General features: G+C 37.9%; 1 protein-coding gene across 1 annotated transcript in view; it reads left to right on the forward strand.

Annotated features, from left to right (window-relative positions):
• The window catches only part of WDPCP (WD repeat containing planar cell polarity effector), a 116768-nt gene that overhangs the window by 51075 nt on the left and 42977 nt on the right, over positions 1–22716 (forward strand). Inside the window, exons 10-12 of the mRNA XM_032183700.1 lie at positions 8105–8714; positions 13570–13758; positions 16405–16528. Coding sequence (XP_032039591.1) covers positions 8105–8714; positions 13570–13758; positions 16405–16528 — 923 coding nt within the window. The remainder of the gene's footprint in view (positions 1–8104; positions 8715–13569; positions 13759–16404; positions 16529–22716) is intronic.

Genomic DNA, 22716 nt, shown 5'->3' on the forward strand with positions numbered 1-22716 from the left:
GTGTTTTATTTTCAGTTTAGTTTAAGCCAATTCTAGTATGGAGTAAAAAGGCACTGACTGTGGGAGAAGAGCACAAACTTGAGGATCAGCTGTGGAATAGCTGTTCTGTGGTAGCTATTATAGGCTATTTCCCTGTAGGGAAAAGCCCAAAGTAACACTTTAGAATAAGCTGCACTTATAAACAACATTCTCTTCTCTTTAATTTGGGAAAATGTAAATGTTTTAATGTCTTGGAATTATTACTTTGATAACTAGTATTAATTTCAGTGAGGGTTTTTTTCCCTTGGGATTTTCTATGTATATTGAAAGCAAAAGAGAAAAGGTAGTTGAGACAGCTTTTCTTATTTCTGTCATTAATCACTGTAGAATTTAAGTTTAAATCACCTCCAGTTCTGCCTTCTTTATTTCTTTTCAATTGACCTCTCTCCACTAGTGGTCATCTTTGACTCATCTTTCTCTTCTGCCTGATACACACCTGCAGTTCTCAATTTCCCCTGCAGCTGTGCCCAATCACATATAAAAATGACTCTGGTAGTTAAAACATACATCTGTACTTTGTAAGCTTTTGCAGCCTAGTCTCCTGTGCGAGTTTCATATTATGAAACGTCATCCTAATAACAGCTTGGATCTAATTTCTTACTATAACATCCATATGTCCTGGTTCTGACAGCGACATTCCCGTGCCATTAATTTCCTTGCCATATCTCTATATGTTCTTCCAGGATGCTCCCTAATTTCAACATAGCATTTTGAGATCTCTATTTTCTGAGATTATTTTTTTTAAGACTCATTTCTTCTATGAAATTCACAGAAACTACCCATTTGGTTTAAAGCTTTCTCCATTTTATATATTATAAGGAGATTCCAAAACACAGCATCACTGCATCTTTCAGTGCACTTTGTTTTATCCTTTTCTGGTTTAGACTTTAAGTTGCTCTGGGCTGAGTCTGTCTAGTGTAGTCCCAAGCACGTCACTGGTGCTTAGCACAATAAGGGTAATAAGCATTCACTGAGCCTTTAGGCCTAAACTCATAATCCTTTTAATTTAGCCCATATTGTAATATAAATATAAGGAAATTATTTTAAAAAGCAGAACAGCCCATTTTAACTGTTCCGTTGCTTTCCTTTTTCTCATCCTTTGTCTGCACTTGTCTGTTTTAATTCTAAACTCTTCAGATGATTTTTTTTCCCATGTTTGTCAACAAAATACTAAGTACTATGCCACTGGTAAGGAAAATTCAGTCACATATAAATAACTTTATTTTTTTTCCTGTTTGTAAATTAGTCTGTCCCACATATTTATCTCTTGGAAGCTCAAGACACTCTGCCTATATGTTTTTCCTATATATCCATGACATGCAAACTATAATCCTGTGGTTTTTTTTCTTTTTTTTTTTTTTTCCTTGATTTCTCTAGTACCACTTATAGGTGGTAGTTACATTTCCCTTCACAGACCAGGGGATGTTGTAACCCAGCAGCTCTAGAAATAGCATCAATCCCCAAACTGCAATTAACTTAAGTACATCTTTACCCTCCAGAGTCTTAGAGGGGAACTTTAATTTAACACCTTTAAATTCTGAGCATCATGGAATAGCTTAAACAAGAGCCAAAATATAGTTAGCATTTTTAGACAGCTTCTGAACAGTTACTCTCTAGGTCAGGTAACATAAAAAAAATGCAGTGTTTCTGTAAACATGATTATTTACCTCTCTTTTCCTCTACTATCTTACCATTTATAGTGTTCTTCAGATACAGACCTGGAATAAAATGCTGTCATGCCATTGTTATGCCTTAAAGTAGATACATATTTATCATATCTTGACCAATATTGTGAGTTTTCTCCCAAATAAATGATTATTGTCAACAAAAGAATGAGAAGAAGAATGAACTGATTCAATTTGGGGAATTTATCAAAAAAGAAGCCCATAAATGTCTAGCTGTTTGGGGTTATGAAAAAGAAAACCAAGCCTGAGGAAATGAATGGGTGCTACCCACAGCCTTTCTACAGCACAATAGTTCTGACCTACAGAAACCACAAAGAGATCTGCCAGGTACTGACACTTATTGTTGTGGCAGAGCAAATGTAAATGATACTGCTTCCTCCCTGGAAGAATTTTCTGAGCGGTATTTGCTGTCCACCCCAAGACTGCTTGTTAGGAGGAGGACAGGAATAGCCCTGGGACAAGACAACCCAACCCCCTTGTCATGATAATATCCTCTAACTACACATTATGCTCTGGAGTGATTCACATTCACTTACAGTATTTGGGCTATGGTGTACTTAAGCAGCATTTCAACTTAATGGGGGAAATCCATTTTACATTTTAAATACCTTATAAATATGTTTGGAATTGTGCTGTATGGCCTCATGTCTTAGGATTTGCTACTATTAGGCTAAAATTAGACATTATCCCCTTAAGAACAAAAACAACTTTTTCCTTGCAAATCTTGACTTCTTTTACTTTCTTCATTCTTTTTTTGTTTGTTTGTTTGTTTTTGTTTTTGTTTTTGTTTTGCCAGAGATCAGTATTTGCTCTGTTAAATGCTGTAGGATTTGATTAGGAATCCTCCCCTGAAGACATAATAATGTTTTTCTGGTTAGCATATGACTGCAGTGGTGTGTGATGTATGTTGTGTGTGCACTCATGTTGCTGCAGGAGTATTTGTTGAACCTTTGTCTGCTTTCATGCATGTATTGGTTTTCTCTGGTAAACCCATCCATTCTCCCATTTATTTATTTAATTGTTTGTTTGTTTCTTCTTTGTCGAAGTACCAATGATCAAGGACATTATTTAAATTGTCTCCCTGTAGAGATAATGCTGGCATTTTGATTTTGAAAGCAGAAGAAGAATCTTCCAGAAATCATTTCAAACAATTTGCTGTGAATAAATAAGATCGGATCTGAAATCATCCTTGGATTAAATGCTTTGAGAGAAAGCCATGTTAAAATCAACTTGAACAGCAAACATAAATTAATAGGAGGTGATGATGTCAAGGCTCAGTTACTGTAGTAGTTTGCATTTGTCTTTACCATGTTTATTTTCACTCCATTTAGTGCTAGTACAAATCACTGAAATTATACTTCAATCTTGCGGAAAAAATAATTTTCCTGAGAGAGAACATTATTTTTCTTTCTCCCACAAGGTGTAATAGTTATTTCCTCCACACTATGCCACAAACTTGTGAAATACAGCAGACCTTTTATGAGTGAGCTATCCTACAGTTACTGTACTACTCAGAGAAACATCTACCGGGTGACTGAATAGCTGAAATACCTCTCACATGCATAGAGCAGAGAATGTAAAATCCTTGATGTCACATTGGGTTAAGGGTTTAATGAGTAATACAGGATAAATATTATGATGATAACTTTTGAAAGAAAATAAAAACTAAACATTGGCTGAAGATCTAGATAAGAATGCATGTGGGACTGTAAATGCAATGCAGCCAAGTAAGTTGGAGTAGGAACTGTGCATTTTTATTTAGAAGAGTTTAAAAATAGGGTGTTTTTTCTTCCTCCTTCACAGTGCTGTCTTTAAAATTATTTTACCATAGTGTGCACTACACTTCGCACTTTACATTTCTAATTAAAGTGTTTGTTGTTATTTGCAGCCTCACTGTGTGAAATTAAACAAGCATTTTTTTTAGCATCCATAAAATAAATCAAACATTTTTCTCATCTGAAAGGCACACAATCCAGTCACAGCAAGCTTATTTCTGTTTCTTTTGTTTTCTTCTTCTTTTTTTTTAATCTGCTTGGTAAGCCAATTTTCTGCTTAAGAACTACTGTTTTAAACTCATACTTGTTTTGATATGTGGGTTTTATCCTTCCCCAGTACTCTATGCAAAATACTTCAATTTTAAGTGTTCAAAGATTTGCACTAAAGAGAGCGATACTGCTTACACAAGCGAGTGCTATTATTTTTTTTCACACATAAAAAGAAAGAAGGTATGCTAACTAGCATAATTCAGGCTTGTTAGTTACAAAAATTAACAGATTCCTTGACTTGGATTATTACGATTTCTGAGTTGGGTGTGAGAAGTTGGCATGTATAGCATCCTTTGTACTGTTGATTACTGCAAGGGGAATATGCTATAAATGTGCATCAGTGATGCTTGACTGCTGCATTGATAAGGGAATTGTGCATAAATTACGTGGACAGTATTTAAATACATTTACTATGCTTTTGTAACATGCATGTCTCAAAACTAAAAAGCACTTTTAAGAAAAATGTATTTATTTTACTGAAAGTAATTGGTTTTACTTCGTGCAAAGTACTTCCAGAAACGTTCATTTGAATTCCAAGGCTAAGTGCTTGGTCCAAGATTTATGGAAAGCACTTAACGTTGAATAGGATTATACGTGTCACAGTGTGGTATTATGGCTTTGTCTTTTTCGATCCACTGCCCTGTCCCCTGCTCCACAATTCTGACAGTTGTCCTACCCACTGCTGAGGGAAGTCCTCCAGTTTTACCTTCCCCTTCCTCGCAAAAATGTTGGTTTTGTTAACTGGAGGATACATTGTGATTTTAATGTTCCCGTCTTGAGTTCCAGAGAGTTCAGAACTACTGCTTGCCAGGAAGGAATCCCAGTGGATTCCTTCATATGGAATGTTAAAGCATTATGTACGTAACATTTACTAGCATGTGGCCACTTAACAGATGGATAAACAATTGGCAGGTAATGGTGTACCATCTTCTTGGGGGAAAAAAAAAGAAGTTGTTTTGATTGTTAGTCTGTGTTTCATAGAATCATACATGTAAAATGGTTTGGGTTGGAAGGGACTGGGTAAAAATTACCCAGTTCCCCCTGCCATGAGCAGGGACACCTCCCAACAGACCAGGTCACTCAAAGCCCCATCCAGCCTGGCCTTGAGCACCTCCAGGAATGGAGCATCCACAGCTTCTCTGGGCAACCTGTGCCAGGGCCTCATCATCATCATAGTAAAGAATCTCTTCCTTATATCTAAACTAAGTCTACCCTCTTTTAATTTAAAGCCATTCACCCTTGTCCTATCACTACACACCATGATAAAGAGTCCCTCTCCAGCTTCCAACCGTAAGGAACACTTTTTTCATAAGTGTTATCTTAGCCTCATTAACATGCCTCTGCAGTGGCATGTCTCTGCTTTAGTTCTTCGGTTAGTGGCATGAAGAATTATTAATAAAAGTAATTCCTGTCAGAGAAACTCAAATCTTCCCTCTCAGATGAAAGAATATCCATTTTTCCCCCTCAGAGTGCCAAATACCAGTTACATTCAGCAAAACAGGAAACCAGAACAAAGAGGTCTCTCGGCTTGCAACTCTTCCTCCAAGAGGCAAATGAGGCCACTGACGCGTGAGAAGCACTTTATCGGTTCCAATCTAAGGAAAAGCGTTTCTCTTGTTTTCAGCCAGAATATGAACAGTAGTCTCTAGAAAACTTTCATTTAAGCCTAATTTGTTTAAACAGTATGTTAAAACATCTGTTTTGAGATACAGCAAATAGTCTTCCTCTCCTCTCAGGAATATTTCCCTAGTACAGAATTTCTCTGCATACAGCAACCAGCCCTACCCAAGACTTCATTTCAAGGATCTGCTTTCAAAATTACATGCAGGTAGGAAGCTTCTCATCTCACGGCTCGTTAATTTAGGCCTTCCAAATTAGAAGGTTTTACTTTATTTTAAATTCAAGGTAATGAGCAACATTTTGTCCCTCTATTGCTCTATCATGGCAGAACAAAAGTATTAATTGTATTCCATTTGGTTGCTGACTTTCAAATGATCAGATAACAACATTTATTTTTCTGTTACTATTTCCATTGCTGTTTTCCAGTAGTCACTCCTATGGAGTTGAAAAATCCACGATTCCCATGTTTTCCTCTCTGTTGTCTTAAGCTTCAAGGCCAGTCTCTCTTCAGAATTTAACAGTGCTTTCAGTCTTTCATCTCTCAGATGCTTGATTAGTGTGTGTATCTTCATGATTTTCTTGTCGCTTGTGAGATGTCCAGAGAAGAGCACTGGTTGGGGATCAAAATGTGTAGGTGAATAATGCAGTGCATTGAAACCTGCCACAGGAAGACAGAAATCTGAGTCCCAGAGGGCCTCAAGGCTCATTTCACTGAAGTTATGGAAGCTTTGAAGACTTGCTTGGGCAAGACTTCTATTTCACATATTTGAAAGGCAGCTATCTGGGTCTCTACGCATAGTCTTAGGGAAAACTGGAGAACAAATAACACTTCACCTTGTCTTTATTTGGGGTTACAGAGCTCTGTGGTCACAGTAATCCTCTGTCCACAATAACCTCTTTTACAGGTTGCCTTGCTATGCAATTTAACACCCTAATAAGCTACACATTTCAAGCCGTTCTAACACCAAACCGCTGCACAGTAGCCACTGCACGTTTTGTGGGCTTAAATGACTATCTGCAGAGGCTAATTCACTGGTGAGCGATTGGAGCAGGTGAGAAAAGGGTTTTCAGCCTTTATAACTGATTTCATCTTTTATTTCCTTTTTGGTATATTTTTTATTGATCGCTACTCTTGTTTGAAATCAGCTCCCCTGGTTTTCACAAGATGGGTGCATTGACTTCTGTATTAGATGCTTTCGCATCCAATATTTTGTTTCTTGCCTATTAAGTAGTTCTTACTGTGTCCCTAACTACACATCTTATACTAGCTAAGACTTTTGTATTAACAAGCAGCTGGTTTGCAGCCACAGAATGGCAACAATCCTTTTTTTCTTGCTGCTTCTTGCAAAAGAAGCCCTTTTACTCTCAAAATAAGTAAACTGTCAGAATGAAACATCATAATCAGTCTGATCAGCATCCCAAATAACTTGCTTATAAATTCATTATGTGCTTCTGAAGTAATGGGTGGTATGCCAAAAAAACTTCATTTCTTATTCTCCTCCTTTGCAAGATGAAAGGCTAAGTTGTATGTTCAGTTGGTCTAGTGATCTGTGGAAATCAACTTTAAACTGCTTGAGTACTTTGTGTGCATTTCTGTTTTCAGCCTGAAATTTCCAGATTTCCTCCATCTCCCTTTTTGTTACCCCTTCCTGTGTAAATAGTACTTGCATACCACCTGGACTCAAAAGCTCAAAAGAAGGGGCCTTTAGTGGCAGGTCAGCAGCTATAATTTATAGTGTGAATAATGCTATCGGTATACCTGAGGGTGGGGTTTGGCTCCGTTTGACATTTTCCTTTCACCGTTTCCCTCTGCATGAACAAACACCAGCATGTTTCTGACCAACTTCCACTACTCTTACTCTTCTAGAGACGTTGGTTTTCTTTCTCTCTTTTAGAGAAATAGCTTCTTAGAAGCCATTTTGTAACTTCTTTTTTTTTTTTACCACTGGTACTTCATCACTCCCTGCTCCAGTCCTGTACAATATCTCTCCAATACCTCTCTCAAACACACATATTGTAGACCATGAAACTTCATTGGACTCCACTGTTGCCTCCATCATTTTATGGCATTTTGCATGCTTCCACACTACAAATTCTTTTTCTTTGCCCGCTGTTTTCTTTGGTTCATATTCTGCCTTTGTAGTCTTCCATTTTGTTCAGCCTTCAAGTACCCCTAAACTGTCCCCATTTTCTACTATCACAAATTCATTCTGTGGCACCAAAGAGCATCTACCACCTACTCGCTTGGCAATGTACAGTGCACATTGTTTAAACATGCCAATGTTGCTACCACTACAGTATATTTTCTGTTATCATGGCCCAGAGCAAATGATAAAAAATGCTCTAAGTGTGATGCTCACAGTAACCTACTACAAACTTCGAGAAATTTGGGAATTTCTTCCCCATCCTCCTTGTGAATAATCAGCTATTCTTGGATGTGTCAGCTGCTCATTTCTCCTCCAGTAGGACTGCTAGGACCATCCCCTCTTTAATCTTCTATTCTACTGACTGTTGTATTCCCTGAGCAAACAGATATGGCTTAAACTATATGACAAAAAGAAACCTTTGAAAAGCCTCACAACTCTATAAAACGTGTGCTTGTTTTAGCTTACTGAGCAATGAGAAAACGTATTGTCAGTAGTCTGTTTTTTAAACCGTTAAAGTCAAGAATAAACTGTTATGAACTACTACCAAAGTGTTTTGGATTTTTTCCAGGTTCAGAGTTACGTCCGTACGGAATGGGATCCACTCGATGCTCGCTTCAGCACCAAGGAGCCTTACCGGGTTCACATAGTCGAGCACTCCGTCTCTGCAGACAAAGAGCCCATGGCTGACAGCTGCATCTACGATTGTGCTAGGAACAAAATTCAGTGTTTGTCAGTCATCAGAATACCACTGCCATCAAAGGCCATCAGCTGTTGCAGAAATGTTACAGAAGACAAACTAGTCCTGGGTTGTGAAGATTCGTCAGTGATTCTGTATGATGCCTACAACCAAGTGACTCTGTTAGCCCAAGCAAAACTATTGCCTGCTTTAATGACTTACCACCCTTCTGGAGCCATATTTGTGGTTGGCAGCTCTCAAGGGGAGCTGCAGCTTTTTGACACAGCACTGTCCCCGGTTAAAATTCAGCTGCTGGCAGAAGAGTTTTCACCTGAGGCCACTTTGCAATTCAGCAAACACTTTGACACGTCTAGCAGCCTCGTCCACATCCACTGGGCTGCTGCTCAAGGTGCATCTCCCTGCACTGATGGCACAGATATCCATGATCTTTTGTTGGTTAGATTTGACAAAGGACCCTTAGGAGTACTTCGCTTTAAACTAGGTAAGTTACTGAGCACATTTATTGAAACTTAGGCTCTTGAGGAAACATTTGTACCTTACAAGTTTTTGGTAGCTTGTAAACATCCTAATTTTAGATATATTTTACCAAAGCATTGAAAGCACACAATTCCAATGATGTCTGAAGATGTGAACCAAGGAGTCCAATACGTTTCACAATTATGTAGTATCGGTTCTTGTGGGGTCTGGCAGAGTAGGATCCTGATTTCTTGTATTAGGGTCCTGTTATGTTCCCTGCTAGTCTAATAATGCATAACAATTTCTCATATTGAAAATTATTTTCATCTGTATTATGCAATTATAAGAATTGTATTCGTTCTCTAGTAATCCCTGTGACATCCCAAAATAAGCTATATGTCATAATAGGATAGTAATGCTATCTCTTTCCTAAACAAGTTATTGTTTTTTATGATGCAACTGTCTTTTCCATTACAATGTGTGTTTGTCCCAGTATTCTGTTATTTCTGACTTTAGTACATGAAATTACACCATTTTTTCCCTTTAAGATTTCACCCAAGAAGGAGAGTTTTCATAACCTTCAGAGAAGTTTGGCCTCTCAGTTAATTTACCAGTTGTGAATAAATGAAAAAGTAATAATACACAACTTAGAATTTATGTAGCACTTCTCATTTTAGATGTAAGGAGGCTTTAAGAGAGTAAAAGCGTAACTAACTCTTAATTTACAAACAGAATAACAAGGGTGAAGGAAAGCTGAAAGGCTTTTTAAAAGTTACACAAGGAGTCAGTGCTTGAACTAACAATAAAACCCCTGTGGTTCATCATCAGTGAGAACTGTATTCATTCCATTCAAGTCAAGCAAGTTACAGGGGTGCAGACCCAGTGTGAGAGTGAAAAAAACAATCATGCTTAAATCTTCTGACTACCAACCCAGTGCTTCACCGTGGCAGTCAGCCATTTCGAATATACTCATCCTGGAAAATTTCAGCATTTTGCCCATTGTCTGTCCAAGAAAACAGAATTGCCTTTGTAGATCTTTACAGGAGGTTTTTATGACTATTTTGTGTAAAGCTATTGAGATTAGGAAGAAGCCCATTTTTTAAAAAACTAGGTGACAGTGAAGTATGAAACTCGACTTTCTCTTACTGTTTAAGTCATGAATGCGCTTTTTGTCTGGGTAAAATGTCTAAAAGTAATGCAGACCTGAACATTTTAAAGTCTGATTTTACAAAACCTTAACTACATATGTCAGTGCAAAAAGATAGATTATTATAATAGGATGTCACCAACAAAAACATTGGACCAATTTACAGTTATACAGTTTTAAACAGAGCTGAACCAGATTGTTGCTGTTATCCAAAATTACTATTAAAGCAACTGTTTACAGATTACCATTTATTTTGAGATGATTCAGCTGCATTGTGTTCAATGACAGGTTTAATAGTTGCAGAGCACCCCAGAACACTAATTAAAACATCCATTTGATGTTTTTGTGCATGTTGGCCATTAAAAAAAAAAAACAACAACAACTCTAAATTACCTCTTACCTGTCAAGCAGAAGGCACTTTACCCACATCTACCTTGCTTTTCTTCAGTCCTCCCTTGTGGGGTTTACTCACAACAGCTTTCCAGAAAGCACAGCTTTCCCCTTGCTATCTTTAGCACATTTATGTTCTTACGGAGGCAAGCAGGCTCTCAGTGCAGGGATTTAGAGGCCTTTCCTGCTAATTGCCAGCTTGTAAACTTAATTGGACTGTCTCCCTGGGCACCGTTCCTAAATCAATTAGGCAGTGAGTTGGCTGTCACCTCTTTTTCCCAAGTAGGTTGCCCGGAAGCGCACCACCCAAGAGAAGTCAAGCATCCAAATGGGAAGATGTTGACCTCTACAGCTGAAAGTTATCATGGTTGAAAATTCATTCTGTATAATTACTGTAAAATCTCTTCTAGGAAGAAGGCAAAGCCCTCCCTATCCCTCCCTCCCTCCTCCTCTATAGCCCACTGCGCAAAAACATGCTGTTCTCTATTGCATCCTGATTTTCAGCTTTACCACTCAGTTTTCCACACTACCAAGGCAATGCTGTGTTAAACAGTCAGCCTCTCTTCCCAACCTCAGCAGTTTTTAGATCTCCACTGCTGAAGAAATAATGCAAATATAAATTATACTGGAATTTTAGGGGTCCATGGCAGCAAAATCCAGGCACTCAGGACTGAAATCAAATCTGTAATTAACTCATGGCTATGCAGTGTAGCTCTTGTGCCTCATGCTGCAGTAGAGCACTCAACACAGAAGGCAGCCCAGCTGAGTAACTTCAGTCAACAGAATAGGTCAAAAGTGGATTTGAGGCTGTGAACGTGCTTAAAATTTGGCTTCCCTTAAGGGTGTACTGCTGAACCAGCACATATGTCTTACATTTGGCCTCTAATTTTGTGAAGAGGGTAGAATTGCTACTATGTTTTTTTTTTGTTGTTGTTATTTTTAAAACATATTTTTCTGTTAATAGAATTACATACTAATACACAGAAAATTTTCAAGGCAATACTGTAGAGTTTTTGAATGTTTGTGGTTTTTTTTTTTTTTTTTTTTTTTTTTTTTTTTTTGTATATAGTAATCAGCTACTTTTTTTAGAATAAACTGTTCTTACTGGCACCTGAAACACCTCTGGTTTTGCTGTTCCAAAAAAAAAAAAAAAAAAAAAAAAAAAAGGATTTTTGGATCCTACAGATACTGCATCATCCATAGCATTTTCTTTAATTTCTTCAAGCAAAGAAAGATCTCCCATAAAATGCAATTGAAAACAAGCCACGTAATTGATTCTGAACTGCATATTTTTACTAAATCACTATGTATGTCTGGCACTCTAGGTAATGTCTGTTCTCTTGGTTTCATGGAGTGCTAGTCCTTTGTTTTTATCAGTTATAAATTACATCAACATTATTTGAACCATTTCCCCTGAAAATCTGTTAACTATGTCAACTATGAGAATAGGCAAATAAATTTTTAACTTCCAGCAGCCATTTTAAGATCTTGGACAAGATTTGTGAATCTTGTGTTGTGCTGTCTAGTTAGATTTATTTCAGGAAAAGATTCATGTTAAATTTACCCTCAAACATTAATGGCAAATATTTTTAGTGTTTAATGCCAAACTCATTTTTAAAAGCACTGCAGCTTCTTGTCATTGATGTCAACCCAGCTCTTGGATAACGCCAAAGTTGGTACTGGTGCCAGTGGTTCAGTGCTGCTGGCCTAGAAAGATATTTTAAATATAATGCTATATTTAATTAGCATGCAAATAAGTATTTTCATCTTCACTTAGTGATTAATGTGAAGATTTCCCAACTTATATAGTGCTTTAAAAACATGAAACGTTTAAGACAAATAAATTCTACTATAACAATTAGATGTTATCACAGATGTGCACTCATTAAACATAGCTATTGCACTGTATAAAGTCCATAGACTTTAATATATGCAAATATTAAGTGAAATACAATAGACAAACATATCTTTTACTTTAATAATGCTACAAAATTAAATATTTCTCTATTACAAATGTGTATATGTGTGTGTGTGTGTGTGTATACAAGGTTTTTTTCCCCCCCCAAAGCATCAGATCTGTACTTGCGAGTTCTCAGCAGGTTACCTCACCTCGAGCTATAGTCAGATGTTTTCCCTGCACTTTTTTCCCCTCTATTTTTATTTTCTGTCACAAATGATATTCACAACAACGTTTACAAAAATTCTCTGAGATCTCTTTTCTATATATCATGTCTGCTTTTTCTGTTACCTGATTTTTTTTACTAGCCATCCTACGGCTCCAAAATTCATTTTGAAAATCAGCTTGTTCCCTTTCTCCTCATAATTTTTTCCTTGAAATTAATTTTGACAAACACCATCAGAATGTAGATTGAGATTTTTTTTTTTGTTGTTTTTTAAATGTTTTTAATTAGTGAGAGGGAAACAGTAGGTTTGTTCTGGTCTCTTTCTGATATCTGGAGCAGTAGCAATAAATAATATTTATTGCACAGTGATACAAAGCACAAAAAAAGTACTACAGTGGTGTATAAGGCCTACTGCACATGATCATCTATCTAGTCAGAGATGATAAAAACCTTACTCTCTGCAATTTTTCAGTCATCTTTTCTGTTTAGAAGCTGAGACCAGCAAGTCAAAAAATTTGTGAATCTGTTTTAATTAATACTGGCCGGAGACTGAATGCCCTCATGGAGTGGGCAATCTGTCATTCTTTTTTTTTTCCCTTATGGCAACAAGACCATGGTTTCATGTGTACAAGTTCAAAAGGTTGCTAGTTGTTGATATTTTTCATGATATCAGCATATCAGAAGAAATACCTGGTTCCCTGGTTAGAAGTTAGTTCTAGAGCAATTGCAATAAAGGGAGTAGAAAATGTCTTTGAGGTCTGGACTGCTGTAAACTTGCATACATTGGTAAGTTTGTGTGAGACTGATGCTATTTTTTTTTCTACTGTTGTCCAACAGTATCTCTACAAGAAAGTGATGCTAGGAACAGGAATTTATTACCTCCCACACAATAATAACAGACTGAGAATAAGCTATTTCTACCATGTTTAGAACAAACTTCATTACGTGATCTTTGCACTAGCGGGTATTGGCCACATTCACCCTATCTTCCATGTGTGAAGTTCACTGATAGCTTTTCTCCACTGTCCAAAGCACCCTAAATCTAAATAAACCAAGATAATAAGGAGCTATATCACATACAAATTTTACAGTGAAAATCATTAACTTAAGCGTTCTGATTTTAACCAACACCAATTATTTTTAGCTGTGCTGAAAAGTAGTCAGCTATTGTTTTACACTACTCATAACACAGTCTTTGGTTTTAATATTTCCTATAAAAGGTGTGATCACGAGAGGACAGCTGGGCCTTGTGGAAATCATCCACCAGTACATTCGTTATGATGAGATACACGAGGCAATTAATGTCCTGAACACCATGAACTGGAACACGATGGGTCGTCAGTGTTACATATGCTTGAGCGCCATTGTCAATCACCTTCTTAAACAAAAGCTTACACCAGACAGAGAAGGTAAGGGACTGATTATATTTTTAATGTATTTTTGTGGAGTCTTTGTAATTCTTGTGTGGATTATGATGATATATTTATTTAGTTTAAAACAAAGACAATAGAGATAATCCAGACAATCGTTTGATCATGGTACTCCATAATTAAATGCTATATGTAGAGAAATAAATTCAATAAAGTCTAGATTAATGTGTTGATTCCATCTTAGTTCACATTTCTATCAATAGTGAAAGTAAAATAATGCATATTTTAACATATATAGGATACACATGAGTTAATATGTATAACACTGTGTTATATATGTTATAACTTTATTACATTATAAATTTAGCTTAATTCAGGCTAGTGTTAGTTAATACAGGCCTCAAATGTTTGTTTTATAATCATACTGAGACAGCACTGGCTTAAGGAGGGACATTTGCCTGTAACAGGGACAAGAGATTTTAGTATGGTTTGTAAGGTGCTTATGAAGGGTCATTCTTTCACTACAAGATCCAAAAGCTTTGAATACACTATCCTCTGCTGCCTCCTTTAGGATTACAGCTTTTGTCCTCACTGTAATCTTCTGGCCCCCTGCAGTAGTAGCTGGGGTCCCTCACAAGAAATGATGAATTTTAGGCTCAGCCTCGTCTCTGCTGAAGCCTGGTGTCATGCCTTCCTCTTGATTTGCTGTGTATCTTGAAACTCAATAGACTTCAAGATTTGAAGTGCCTTGATTTAGCGAAGGTGTTATCCTCCAGTCTAGCAGGCAGACAGCTGGGGACCAGGCATCTTTTGTGGCAAGAAAGAATACTTAGGGTTCTGGTGCGTTTGATGATAGAAAAACTCCAAGGTGTCCTACGTTGCTGCCAAACCATCAGCTATCGCATTTTGGGGGATCTGATTAAAAAATCTCTGCATTGCAAATATAGCATATCAATTCTAAATAAAACATGCTTTTAAAAGGACCTATGAAAAAAAAAAAATATCTAAAAAAAAGCTGATTTTAACACTCTTGTAAAAATATGCACATTATAAATAGATGTCTGTGTGTTTGCCCCCATGCGGCTTCCTAACACTGTTTACAGCAGACGGAATTTTATTCTGTCCAGGAGTTATTCTACATGAAGCTAACAAATTTGGCATAGTAATTTGTTTTCTTTTTTTTTTTTTTTTTTTTTTTTATTAGCAAAAAACCCAGTGAGGCCTTTTATTTATAGCGATGTGGCAGTTATCTTTGAGATCTTTATTCTGCCTTCAACATCAAGCTGGGCTATCTAATGAATGTATAACTGTGCTAGTAGTTGCTCGTATTCCATGTAGGTTGGAATATTTCTGAAGTACAAAACATGCTGTCAAGAAAACAGCAATGGCAAGAGCGTACGGCTTGTTTTCGCGAGGTACCGCTGTATTCAATTTAATCTAAATTGACTGCTGCTTTGAAAGAAAATACCTTTAAAGTTCAGCTTATCTTACTGTCTAGATTTAAGATAACACAAAACCTAATTTACTAACAGTTTGCCTGTGTTCATAACACACTACTATTAGCACATTTAGTGCAATCAAGCCTAATAAAATAAAATGTAACTATGCTCGGAAATAAAGAACCTTTATCGCTAAATACAGAAATGGCTAGTTCAAACAAACGCTAATAACATAAAATCAATGAGATTTTGTCTGCCTAATGAGACAATAGGTTGGCTGTATTTTGGTTTTCAAGCCCCCACAAAATTCTGATGAGCAGCAGCGATTTGCACACCCACCTTGAAAGGAGAACCTGTGCTGGTGCAGCAAATTCTCCCTGTGCCTTCAGAGTGAGCAAGACTTCTGTCAGTTGTTTTGTTTGGACTGTGTGACTTTTGCATGTGTTGACTGTCAAGCAGAAGTCATATAGCATAAATATTATTGATCATTAAATTTCTTCCCAGCTAAGCATGTGGGACACGAATGCATAGTGTGTGTTTTCCTGCATTGCTTGTAATTTTGTATTAAAAACATGTAGCAAAATGGCTCAGAGCTATGGCTGTGGAGTACACCAGTCAGAAAGTATTTAAAGCGAAGACAACTTCTGTAACAAAAGGGCTTTATTTTATTGATTACAAGGGAGGTTATCCTGTTTCCAACCACTACACGCTGTAGGAGAGCCAAGCCCTTAGGGTTTCTAGACCCTTTTATTTAAAGTTTGTAAAGAACTATTGGCTGAAGGAGGTTCCTTAGACCTCAAGGCCATCACAAGAAAGGTTCTGTCACCTGCTGACCTAATACATAAGAATAATCCCTGAAAAACTGAAGTTCATTGTTGTCTGCCTAAGAGGACTAAGAAAATTTGAGCTAACAGAGTTGATCTCTACTGGACAAACTTGTTCAAACTGTATTTTTCTTATGAGTCACTTTTAATTGTATGCTTCTGGTGAGAACTAGATGTGTTATAAACTTTTTCATCTTTTTGACAGCTTTTGTTGCTCAAAGTCATTGTCAGCTCTGCCTCAAAGTGAAAGTTTATATGCACATTTGTGTTTGTACAAGCTGTCATATTTTAATTTCATCTGTCCTACAACAACATTGCATTGCATCAGTGTTTGAGGAATTTGACTGACTGCAAACATGAGCAACCTGTTGTAATTGAAACAGTTTCACTTGTTTCATTGCTGCTGTGTTTGAACTCTACAGCACAGCTTGAGGCAAGCCTTGGAACCTTTTATGCTCCAACAAGACCCCTCTTGGATACAACCGTGCTGGAGTACAGGGACCCCATCAGCAGATACGCGAGAAGGTTCTTCCACCACCTGCTCAGGTGAATGACAGTTTCAACTTCTATCGACTCAAAATTAATTGCATATTTCAATAACTACCTACTTTAATGTGGTTAACATTTTCCAAGAGGACCACCCCTGAAAAAAATGCATTCATTGTTACTGTTTGTTTAACTTGCACTTCGTTCCTTTCAACTATGGTATTGCAGATAAAATGTTATTCAGAGCTCTTCTATCATCAATACACATAAAATGATTCACTCTTTCCCTTTTAGCTTGATAGAAAAAAGATAGTGTGCATCTGAGAGATTTATATCCACCAACTGCTTGCAGGTTAACTATTGAAACAGCTTACAAACTTGGAGAAAATCTTGACTTTAAATAGATGCTAAATTGCAAACGAACAGTATCATCCAAGAGGTTTTTGGTTTTGCACCCTTGAAATCTGAGCGTTTGGTTATTGTCACCCTCAGAGTGACATTTTCCAGCCACTTTCAGTATACTTTAAGGTCTAGAAGTCTTCACCATTAAAATACAAGAAAATGAAATGTTGCTTTCATCTGTGAGTTGTATGACATTAGAAAATTCATAATACCAAATTCAGCTAGGATTTATATTGCACTGATATATGGCTATAATTGTGTAATACATTAATAGCCTAAATTTCAATCTGTTGGAAGTATCAATATAAGCTGTTCAACCTGCTCATGTGTTCAAGCACAAATACAACTGAAGCATTCCCTCTGATAATTATCCAGTCAGTGAAAAGGAGAAATCTTCTGAATGATAACCCAAATGTTTGTAATGACTTGTCGAGCACATGCTGAGGAGACTCGCAACGTGCCCTTTTTCTGGGTTCCATCCAGCTTGTATATGTTGTCCACATATGCCAAGTGAGGAACTGCAAGCTTCTTTGATGGTTCAGTGTGTGCTTCACACATTTTTGATGGTTCAGTGTGTTTGGTGGTACAGTGTGAGCTTCTTACAAATCTAAAAGAGGAATAATTTATACCATCTTCTAAATTTTGAGTCTGAATAGGATCGCCTGTCTGCTAAACGGGTCCGTACCAATGGGGTAATTATTCTAAGCAGAAGAATGCGCCAAATATCTGCATAATATGTACCAGCTTTTACTGGAGTTTTCTTGATAGATTTGGCCAGAGTACAGGGTACAAGCTCTGCTTTTGCCTTTCTCCTAGAAACCAGCAGGGAAGATCTGTTGCTGCAGTGGCCAACTGTAGTGGCTGTGGGCCAGTTGCCTGCAGAGGACAGATGCGGAAAGAATGCCTCAGAGATTGCTGAGAGGTGTAATAGCTCTAGCGCTCTTACATCTGCTAGAGAAAGGTGTATTCCCTCTGACTCAGGATTTGCTTCCAAATGCTAGCAGGCATGCAGAGGCATGGGGCCCTGGCTGAGCTTTCAGCCCTTGGGGCTGCTGAACACAGCTGAAACACTGACTCAATCCCCCTAGCAAACATGAAGCATCAGTGTCAGAACGCTGCCTGGACAGCATGGGGCACAGATGGGAGGGGTGCAGGAGGGTCTCCCCGTGTGTTTTACCTCCGCTATAAAGCGGCCCTCGAACGATCTACTGTTGTGGCAGTTTCTTGAAAGAAATGGATGTTGTTTTGCTGTTTCCCTATTGTCAAAGGGATTTGTATTCAACTGAATCAAAGTGATAGGATCATGTGATTGCTGCAGAACAGATGGTAATGCTTAAAGCTTATCTGAGAAGACATAATCTAAGTGCAAAATGAAATGTTCAAAAATGGGAGATTTATCTGATAGAAAGCAAGGAAATGATGTCCAGAGCTGATCTTTATTGTATTAAAGTGGCTGTGCCTTAATTGCTGTTTATTTCCTTTTAGATGTTTTCTTAAGTGACTAGAATGATTTGAATGTAGGCTAAAAAGCAAGTGCTACAGATTTGCTGGAGGAATGGTAAACCAGACGGATGGTTCTGGGTGAGAGAAAGCCACCTAGGCATGCTGCAATGTCTGGGAGAATCACAGCGAGGCACAAAGCTCACTAATTCGTCCAGGCACGCAGAAGTTGCAGCCTCTGCTGTTACGTCCCTCTGTAAGGAGCCAGCAAGGCCAGCCACTTCTGCCAACCTGCATTTATGAATGTGGGTTCAAAACAGGAAGAAAAGTCTGCTCTTGCCTTTTTGGATCAATGTATTATACCCATCAGGTACTGGAAATGGAATCGTCTTCCCACTACCTGTTTGTCAGAGATGACAACTTTATCTGGATGTCAGGAAGGCTGCATTTAAAGTTGATTTTATGCTGTCTGTCTCAACCCTTGTTATTTTATTCATTCTTTTTTATTTTCTTTATTTTTTATTATTTTTTTTACCCTTATTCATTTAGCACTAAATACTCGCTGGCTAGTTACAAATAGTTGATCCACTCTTCCCAGTGGATTTGTGCTTCCACAGATGTGTAAACAGGACCAAAGAAAATAATAGCAAGAAGACTTAAATGCAAATGCACCGTAAACTGTCAATGCCAACTTGACACAGCACTAGGATACATTTGTTACTCTCTTGTGAGCAAGAGGAGACAAAAGCAAAATAATCACTTTGTTCCCTATTGCAACAAGAAGCAGAGGAAACATAGAGCTTCTTAAGTTGCATGCACTGTAAGTATGGCTGGTATTCAAAAAATATTCCCTGGAATATAGTAGGGACTTCTGCAATTCCTTTGGGCTTCAGAGAAAGCAAAAAGCATATGCACAGGAGGCAAATGTAGATTTGAAAGATACTGGGAGCCAAAAATTCAAACGTGGGGTAGGAAGAGTGAGGAATGTGGCTTAGAAACATAAGCGAAGAACAAGGAAGCGAGGGCAAAGGACTAAAGAGAGGGATAGGGACATGCAGAGTAATGCAAAAGGGTAGAGTGGGAGTACAGAGCGAAAAACAGACAACAGTGTAGGATGTGTGGGGTGGGCTATAGAGGAGACCAGGAGCATAAGGGGTGGACAGAGAAGGGCGGAGTCTTTCATGCAAGATTAAAACATTAAAAAGCTTAAATGTTTCTAGATCTACATCTGAAAAATGTTCATATAAACAAAATTCTTCACCCCCACCCCCCTGCCCCCCCAGCTTTCCTTTGAATGCCCCACCAATCTGCCTTAAGCCTTTTCTAGAAGGACCCACTCTTGGGAGAGAAATATTAATTCATTCTACATGCTGAGACAATCTTTGACCTGCCTGCTGAGTCTGCCAAAAAGGTGCCAGTTATTGTTGTACTTTTTAAGATGTGAGTGTCTGTGTTTACTAGAATTGAGAAATGCAGTCACCTTTTCAGAAAGGCTATCCTCACCTCGTAATAATCATGTGCCAATGATTTTAATCTTTACTGCAGGCGGAAAGGTTTTATATCCAGTTGCACATAACTGGAGACATCCATTTTCACATTATCGGTGAGATTATAGGCTAAGTATTTTTCTGCCATCAAAAAGATCAGTTTCCAGAAAAAAAATAGTGTTGTGGTGGTAGGTTCCCTCATTTAGGTATCGGGCACTTTAGAAAGAAGGTGCTCTGTAACAACAGAGCTGTATTGCAACTACGGGTTAGAAAATGGTGCAGCAACCTGAATGGGCCAAGAAACACTGAGGGCACAACTGAAATGTATTGCATTTAGAAGGAAGGAAACCGTCTTGCACCACTTTTAACAGGGCCACGTTATTTGTGTGTTTCATTACAAACGCTAAGTTTTACCATTTGTAATCCGTGTGGCATCTTCAAGTTTCCACTAAAACAGAGGTACAGAGTTTTGCAGGTATAGGCCCTGAATAAAAAATATGGAATACCTCCAAAAACAGGCGTTCGGTATACAAAATTAAAATTAAAGGCCTCTTAATTATATGCCAGGGATCCATTACAACAGTATTTATGGAATGAATAATTATTTTCACTTTAAATTCTTATCTATAATTAAAAAATACAGGAGCTGAATTACAAGTATAAAAATATATCTTAGGTGTTCCTTGCCACTTGAGCAGCACTCCTGTATTTTATTATGATGTCACTACTTATAATAATATAATGCATTATATCATTATGTAAAATGTTGAGCAGAGGCGGATTTATTAGGCAGCCTTGGGGAGCTGTAACCTCCTTGCCCCCACCCTTTTGTTAAGTGCTGCCTACGAAGTGTATTTGTGTAATGGGGGAGTGGCTGCACAACCTCCTGCCTCTGGATAACAGCCTCATCTAGCCGTGCACAGAACATGGAATGGGATGGAATAGTTTTTCACTCGTTAACTACGGCATCGCTGACTCATGGCTTTGCTTCCCTCTGATCAAGCATTCGTAAATTGGACTTGTCATATTTTCTAATGCATGAAATTATCTTGTTTGTTTGACACACTCAGGCACAAACACGCGCCTGCTCTATTTCATTGAAACTTTTCTCTCCTTCTCAGAAAGACAGTGAGGAAGAAATATGGCATGAGCTGGAAGCAAAGGCAGGGTTGGAAAGTGAAGTCTGAAGTGCATCTGAGGAGCTGTGGAATTAGAATGCAGGCCCAGCTCCGTGCTTCTGCTGTGCCCTTTCCTCCTTTATAGTTCTCTTCTTGTGCTTCTGAATGCACAATTTAAGGATCTTTTCTGTTTTGTTTTGTTTTGTTTTGTTTTTTCCTCTGGAAAAACACTAAGATTCAAAACCATGTCGACCTTCCCATCTGGTAATTCCATTATCCATCCCCCTTCTACCAGTTCCAAGTACAAATATGTTTCCCTACGAAGCAAAGCTCTGTTCTATATACTAGGACAGTTCATTTGCCTCTTTCAAGAGAAAAGCACAGCTCTGATCACATCCACTCTGGGAGTTTTGAATGGATTGACAGAAGTATTCTGCTTTGTACAAGTCCAAAAATGAAAACTAGGTATTTTTGCTGTTACTGTTTTTATGCTTCACCCCAGAAGCGTCATGTACTCTTCCAGTGTCCAGTGTAAAATTCTGTTGGTTAAACACAAAGAAGAATTTAGATACGTGTTAGGCAGAACATTCGTGAGTACAAATCTATACACAGAGCTTGACTGAGGTCTTGCTTAAATAAAAACTGGTAAAGGAGATGAGAAAGTACGTGATCCTTAGCATCAGGGGAGATCTGTTTCCAGCCAGTACGGTTTCTTATCAATCACTTCACTATTTGAGAGTTGTGAAGTGTACTGCTATGCAGCCTGACATGATTCCTTGACACAGTTACCGCTTACCTCCAAGACAACCTTTGAAAAGCTAAAATAAAGCTCTTTCACCCTGCAGCGACATCACTTATGCAGTTCTAACTAACCCTTGGTAAGCAGGTTCTTGTATCGCTACAGTGCGGTCTGCAAAGTAGACGTGCACTGTGACTGTTCCATCCTAAACAAGACCCTAAATCAAAGGTGAGAAAATGCCTCAACACCATAATAGTTCCCAATCCGATTTGCTCCCAACTGTATGGAACTAAGGGACAAAGTGAGCAAAGAGCTTTTATGATCCTTTTAAAGAGCACCCTAAAAGTAGAATCTATAATTATATTGGTACATAGTGTGTCACAAAATACGTATAAACATTAATGATGACACGGTTCAGGACTGAGAATGTCTTTTATATTCATAAGGTAACCTATTAGGCATTAAATTATGCCTTCAGATAAAATGACCGCTGATGTCAGTCAGGTTCTCTATGGTGGCCACATGAACAGAATTCATCTCTACGGGAGTAAGTTCAGTAGCCGCATTCTGACTAAAGTAGCACCTTCTGGAGAGGACTTTGAAGAGTCATTTTTTGTCATCTTGTAAGAACGATCAAAACCAAAGGTTTTCATATAGCCATGGCACTGATAAATGAGAATTTCAATTGCTGTGATGGAACTGCACATGAAAAGATCCCCTGGTCATGCTTCTTGACCTGTTTTAGAAACAAGAAATAAAGGCACCTATTCAATGGAACTAGATTATTTTTTCATTTAAAGAGATATTTAAATCTCAGGAAAAGTTTAGAATGTCTTTGCTTCAGTCCTATATTGCTAATGAGTTTTTTCTTAAACCAGCTCCACAACAGGTTCCGATTTCAGGCAGATGCTCTGACGCCACAGGAGTAGCTCCAGGATTTAATTCTCTAGTGACAAACACAATGTATGATATACTGAGCAAAATACTAAGAAAAGAAAAGAGGAAATAACACGACATAATTGCTTGAGAATAAAATCCCGTGAAGATAAAGCACAAGAAGCA

Source organism: Aythya fuligula, chromosome 3, assembly GCF_009819795.1.
Source record: "Aythya fuligula isolate bAytFul2 chromosome 3, bAytFul2.pri, whole genome shotgun sequence".
Taxonomy (NCBI): domain Eukaryota; kingdom Metazoa; phylum Chordata; class Aves; order Anseriformes; family Anatidae; genus Aythya; species Aythya fuligula.